Source organism: Bubalus bubalis, chromosome 16, assembly GCF_019923935.1.
Source record: "Bubalus bubalis isolate 160015118507 breed Murrah chromosome 16, NDDB_SH_1, whole genome shotgun sequence".
In the NCBI taxonomy this organism is placed as follows: Eukaryota; Metazoa; Chordata; class Mammalia; order Artiodactyla; family Bovidae; genus Bubalus; species Bubalus bubalis.
Genome location: NC_059172.1, coordinates 33355761 through 33361863, shown reverse-complemented (window position 1 = coordinate 33361863; position 6103 = coordinate 33355761). Strand labels below are relative to the sequence as shown.

Genomic DNA, 6103 nt, shown 5'->3' with positions numbered 1-6103 from the left:
CAACAACACATGCAGAAGCGGTGACCTCTCAGCAGGCAGAGCCCTCTGGGTTCCCCTGGCCTAGTGCCTTGGAGTTCCAACCGTGGCCGAAAGGGCCCACCCAATGGAGAGACCACATCTCACAGTTCTCCTCCTCTAGCTCTGGTTTGCAGGGAGAAAAGTATCCTGGAGATAGACCTCGCAGTCCCTGGGAAGGGAGTAACAGCTCTCAGCCCCGTTCCCCCCGCCCCGCTGACTCTTGTTGGGGAAGAGAGGTATGGGTATCGGGTTACCGCGTTGATGCTATAGTTAGCCTCGGACTTGGCTGACCCTCGGGACTCCCGGTTCACAGCACAGCGCAGCGCCTGTGCAGACTTCAGCCCCTGCCATCCAGAAGCTTCAGTTCTCCTTCCCTCTCTCGACCTGTTATCAAGTCCAAGCTCGCTCTGCTTGCCGCCTGACAGGTCAATAACTCTGAGAAATGAAGTGTTGAGGCAAGGAATATGACTTTATTGGAAAGTCGGTTGACTGAGAAGATGGCAGACTAATGTCTCAAACTAACTACCTTATGGAGTCCGTATGCCAGGTTCTTTTATAAAAGAGCTGGGTGGGGGAGGTGAAGAACAAGGTAAAATGGCAGAATAGAGAGGGGGAGGCGGTGAGGAAGTTAAGTAAAAAGGGCTGTTAGTCTTACAAAACATCTTGCAGGAAATGCCCAGCCTGTAGAAAAAGTGTGTTAATCTCTCCTTTTTTTGCAGCCATTCACTGGTGGAAAGGTCAGCTTCTCTTCCTGTGAGTTGAACAGAGGTATTTTAGTTTAACAGTCAGGCAGAGGGGCAGGGTTTCTGAGGCAGGACTCTATGTGTGATTATAAAAACTGAAGCAACAAAAAGCAAGTCAAAGAAACAGTTCCATCGTGGAATCAGAATTGGCTCTTCTTCTAATAGGCCTCTGCTGCCTCCAGGTGGGTCCCTGACTCCTGCCCCCTTCCCACTCCAGTGGAGCCATTATTACCCTTCTGCTTTATCATTTCTGGGCAGATGGCTCTGAGAACCCGAGGAATCAGGAGGCGGGGAACACAGTCTATGGTTGTGCTGGGGTGGAAGTGGGGGATGATATAATCCAAGCTGAGTCCACTCACTTAGACGTGCCCTTGGACCAGCCCATGCACTGCCGGGCCAAGTCCTGGACCAGGGATCCCTCACACCAGAGAAGAAAGGCTCCAAGTCTCTGTCCCCCAGCCCACTGAAGCCAAGAAAGACCATCATGGCTGGTCCCACCTTCATCTGGATCTCACCCTCCAAGAATCCATCAAGAATGATACAGGCCACTCTGCTGATAAGCCTCAGCTGCCTCAGCCTCTACACCCTTGGCAGTGGTGTCCGCCATTATGACCCTGGGCAGGTAACTGGGGAGAGCCTTCTGCTGCAGCAAAGGGAATACTTGTGGAGGGGGGGAAACCCAGGGCCTGACTCCTCAAAGATCCCTCCCAGGGACGCTTCTCTAAGATGTCATCCTCTGAACCCGCTTCCTCTCAGGAACCTCCACACCCTCAGGGAGCCCCAAGTTCCCACTCCATCTCCCAGAACCCCACCTCCGCTCCACAGTTCCTCTTGTGACCCTCCTGCCTTCATACCCTCCTCGCTTGGACAACCTCCAGCTTCCTCCTCTCACTTCCCATCTCCCACCCAGGGCCCAGCCTGCACACTCTCCTTAGGGTTACCTAAGTGTACGACCCTCCTGCAGCCCCTCCCAGACCAGGGCTTGACCTCCTCCCCACTCCCACCCCAGGAGGATGCAGGCTTCTAGAGCAGGAGAGGACTGAGTCTCAGAGCTGACAGGGCCCTGGTGTGGTGTCTACATACCTGTGTGGGAGAGGGAAAGAGTCAGGCTGGGCATGGGGCCAGGTCATTGGAGATTGAGGGCATATTTTTATGTCATGCACACACAGTCTTAAAGCCAGAATGGTGCTTGGAAGTCACCCAGCGCCACATTCCACCAAGTGCAGGAACCTCTCTAATGACAGATGACCCCTTTTAGTTAGTTAGGATCTATATGCAGTCCTGACAATAACCCTGTGAGGTTGGAAGTATACTGACTTTATAAGTGGAGGACCTGAAGCCCAGAAAAGTTAAGAGACTTGGCCAAGATCTTACAGGCAGTAGGTGGTGAATTCAGGATTTGAACCAATGTCTCTCTGACTTCATTGCCTGTTATTTAAACCCAAATATCAGACTTCAGATATTTGAGCATAGAAATGAGATTCTGGGTTTCTGAAATAATCTGTGTCCAGGACCTTAGTCCAGTACCCTGAACTTATACACTTTTCTGTGTGGCCCCTTTCTTCCTTACCTCCATATGCCCAGGGTGTTACCATCCAGTACTTGAGCCTGGCTCCAGATACATTCGATGATGCTTATGTGGGCTGCTCGGAGGAGATGGAGGAGAAAGCAGTGCTTCTGTTAGAGAAGGAGATGGCCAACCATACTCGGTTGCGGGAGTCCTGGGAGACAGCCCAGAAGGCCTGGGAACAAAAACGTCCAGGGGTCACTCTGCCTCCTGGCTTCAGAAGCCAGCACGGAATCGCCATCATGGTCTACACCAACTCATCCAACACTTTGTACCGGGAGCTGAACCAGGCTGTGCGGACTGGCGGTGGCTCCTGGGAGTCCTACATGAAGCACTTCCCTTTCAAGGCCCTGCATTTCTACCTGACCCGGGCCCTGCAGCTGCTGCGGGGTGGTGGGGGCTGCAGCAGGGAACCCGGGCAAGAGGTGTTCCGTGGCGTGCGCAGGATTCACTTTGTACCCAAGAGTGTGGGGGACTCTATCCGCTTGGGCCAGTTTGCCTCCAGCTCGCTGGATGAGGCAGTGGCCCGTGGATTTGGTAGTGCCACCTTCTTCTCTCTAAGGACTTGCTCTGGAGCCCCCATCCAGGCCCTGTCTGTCTTTCCTGAGGAGCGTGAGGTGCTGATCCCCCCATATGAAGTCTTCGTGGTGAGGAATTTCTCCAAGGATGGAAACAAAAGCCTGATGACTCTCGCCAGCAGTGATCAGATGTGCAGCCACTTTAACTGCGCCTATCTGGGTGGTGAGCCATGCATGAGGGAAGCAGAACTGCCAGGAGGTCCCCAGTTGATTTCAGTCCCCAGGGCCTTCAAGAGACCCACGTCATTAATGAGGAAGTTGAAGGCCAGAAGCTAGTTGGAGATATTTTTCTTTGTGACTCAGGTTCTGCCAGCTCAGGGGCAGTCAGATAAGTGCTTTCTGCATGTGTGAATATTCTTAGATGATTCTCCAAATGTTCTCAAAATTTTCCTTCTGCTACACAGTCTAATAGACCAAAAGAACCTGGTTAAGGAGGGCAATAAGCAGAGGAAAGTGGCAGGAGCGCTGCTTCAGATCCCAGGAGGAGGTGGGCGTAGTGGGTTGATGGGATGCACATGTGCTATTTCCCAGCGCTGAGGCAGGACAGAGTGACAGGCCCAGGGTGGGGCAGGGATGGAAAGGCAAAAAGGGAAGACTTACTAGAAGAAGGAGGAGGAAGGGAAGTCAGAAGTATATTTGGGAGAAGGGGAAGATGGATTGAATTGGGAATAGTTGTACCAGGGCCTGGTGGGAAGGGAAGTTTGGAGTGTGAGGGTCTGTCTACCTGGGGGCCTCACTGTGGTGTCTTTTGCAGAGAAGAAGAGGCCAAGCTGTGAGTTTGTGCCAAGTGAGTCACCCTCGGGTCCCTCCCTCGGCTCTTTGACTCCCCCATGGCCCTGCTGACCATTCACTATCTTTTCTTCTCTCTGCAGTAGGAGGGCAGGGAGACTCACTCTCCAAGGGGGCCTTCTCTCTGCTGTCCTGGAAGACCCTGCTCTTGGCCTCTTGGGGGTTCCAGCTCTTAGGAGCTGGGCTCTGAACATTCAGTGCCTGCTACTTAGGAGTCCTGGGAACATGTGACCTCCAAAGGAAGAAGGGAGGCTTCAAAGAGCTTGGAGAAGCAAGAAGGTGGTTTCAGATCCAGACCTAGCAGCCATGTCTCCAGCCAGGATATTGGGGGATTTGAGCCCATGGTAGGGTGGAGGGAGCCCCGCTCTGTGGTGGGGACTCCTGGGAACAAGCAAGGGTAGTGCTGTGATGGCTGCTCCATTAAACAGTGCTGCAGTATGGTGACATCAAATTTCGTGACTGCTTTGTTTCATGAGACTGGACTCTCTGCCCTGCTTTGGTTTTATGGGACTCAGGGACTCAAATGAATGACTTCTTGATCACTTTTAGACATGGTCCAGGTGCAGACCCTTGTCACACACCATAGCCTGCAACCCCAGATGCTTTAATAAACACAGGTTCCTCACAACAGCCCGGAAGGCAGGAAGGGGGACAGATGGCTTCCTCAGCCGTTTGTCTGGCAAGAAATGCGGAGCCAAGGAAGGAAGTCAGAGAGGTGGTTTTCAAACCAGGACCCCTGCCCCCACCCCCCACCCCCGACCCCCCCATCTCAGTTCAATCAAACTTCTGAAGGAGCTCAAAGTAGGATCCTAAGCCCAGGACATCAGGTCCCCAGAGCAAGCCATTTCTGTGTGTCCTCTCCCACCAGGGTTCATTTCAGGATTGGCAATCTCAAAACATCATGAGACAGAGATTAACACACTCTGAATGAAAGTGAAGGAGGAGAGTTAAAAAGTTGGCTTCAAGCTCAACATTCAGAAAACTAAGATCATGGAATCTGGTCCCATCACTTCATGGGAAATAGATGGGGAAACAGTGGAAACAGTGTCAGACTTTTTTTGAGGGGCTCCAAAATCACTGCAGATGGTGACTGCAGCCATGAAATTAAAAGACATTTACTCCTTGGAAGGAAAGTTATGACCAACCTAGAGAGCATATTAAAAAGCAGAGACATTGCTTTGCCAACAAAGGTCCGTGTAGTCAATGCTATGGTTTTTCCAATGGTCATGTATGGATGTGAGAGTTGGACTGTGAAGAAAGCTGAGCACTGAAGAATTGATGCTTTTGAATTGTGGTGTTGGAGAAGACTCTTGAGAGTCCCTTGGACTGCAAGAAGATCCAACCAGTCCATCCTAAAGGAGATCAGTCCTGGGTGTTCTTTGAAAGGACTGATGTTGAGCTGAAATTCCAATACTTCAGCCACCTCATGTGAAGAGTTGACTCATTGGAAAAGGCCCTAATGCTGGGAGGGATTGGGGGCAGGAGGAGAACGGGACAACAGAGGATGAGATGGCTGGATGGCATCACCAACTCGATGGACATGGTTTTGTGTAGACTCCGGGAGTTGATAATGGACAGGGAGGCCTGGTGTGCTGCGATTCATGGGGTCACAAAGAGTTGGACATGATTAAGCAACTGAACTGAACTGAACTGGAGACATTTGTGCTCCAGAGCAGAGACTTTATTGAGGCAAGAAAAGCAGCAGTGGTTCCTATGAAGTGACCCCTGCCCTCAGCTATCTAGGCTGCTCTAGTCAGCAACAGAAAAAGGGACCCTCCCCCTGCATCAGGCCCCTGGAAGACCCTGCTGGGCATCGAGATCTGCCTCCTGGGGCAGGTCCCCAGCCCCCTCTGATTCTTGCTCCCAGTACACTAATATGTGAGCTGGGGAGGAGTATCCAGATTCCCCAGAAGCTGGAGCCTGAGCCCCTCCCCTCTAGTGTCCAGAAACCCAGTTTCTGAGGACCCCTGGGACCCCACCAACCCTGGCATTGCTCCGGGGTCTCAGGATTGGGGGTCCCAGGTTCTGGAAGCTGTTGTGCACTTGGGTGATGGAGCGAGTGAGGATGCTGGCTCATTTGGCGGCCAGTGTGGCCCTGCCTCCCCCAGAGCCTGCTGCATACCTGCTACCTCACTTTGCAGTTGAGACACCGCCTTGGTCAGCGCTGTCAATCTGTTGCCCAGATCTTGGGGTTGGAATAGTGAAGGGGTGTTCTCTCTGAAGGTGAGTCTGCTCAGGTCCATTTCCCTCTCAACACAACCCCAGAGGAGGGTATGCCGGGGGATCCTGAGGCCAGGAGAACTGGAGGAAGTGAGGGACTGGCACTGGGTTGTGGGCCAGGTGAGCAGGCTGCATCAGGATGGACGAATCAGCAGGGAGGTGTGGTTCAGAGATATCAAGAAGGAATG

At 52.5% G+C, this 6103-nt stretch overlaps 1 protein-coding gene across 5 annotated transcripts; it reads left to right on the top strand.

Annotated features, from left to right (window-relative positions):
- The first annotated feature begins 310 nt into the window (after positions 1-310).
- LOC102398195 (ecto-ADP-ribosyltransferase 5) lies at positions 311-4139 on the top strand. 5 transcript variants are annotated; one of them, XM_006064735.4, is made up of 5 exons: positions 311-443; positions 738-1383; positions 2346-3069; positions 3661-3693; positions 3779-4139. In XM_006064735.4, the coding sequence occupies exons 2-5, from the start codon at positions 1246-1248 to the stop codon at positions 3883-3885; spliced, it is 1002 nt and encodes a 333-aa protein (XP_006064797.1). In that variant the 5' UTR covers positions 311-443; positions 738-1245; the 3' UTR covers positions 3886-4139. The 5 variants fall into 5 exon arrangements, with proteins under 5 accessions (XP_006064797.1, XP_045018860.1, XP_006064800.1 ...); XM_006064738.4 differs by having other exon boundaries at positions 351-943; positions 1221-1383; XM_006064736.4 differs by having other exon boundaries at positions 351-943; positions 1142-1383.
- The last annotated feature ends 1964 nt before the right edge of the window (positions 4140-6103 follow it).

Coding starts and splice junctions, on each gene's coding strand:
- LOC102398195 (XM_006064735.4), top strand. CDS start 1,246: ATGGCTGGTCCCACCTTCATCTGGATCTCACCCTCCAAGAATCCATCA. Junction 3,070..3,660: donor TAACTGCGCCTATCTGGGTG/GTGAGCCATGCA, acceptor TGTCTTTTGCAG/AGAAGAAGAGGCCAAGCTGT. Junction 3,694..3,778: donor AAGCTGTGAGTTTGTGCCAA/GTGAGTCACCCT, acceptor TTCTCTCTGCAG/TAGGAGGGCAGGGAGACTCA.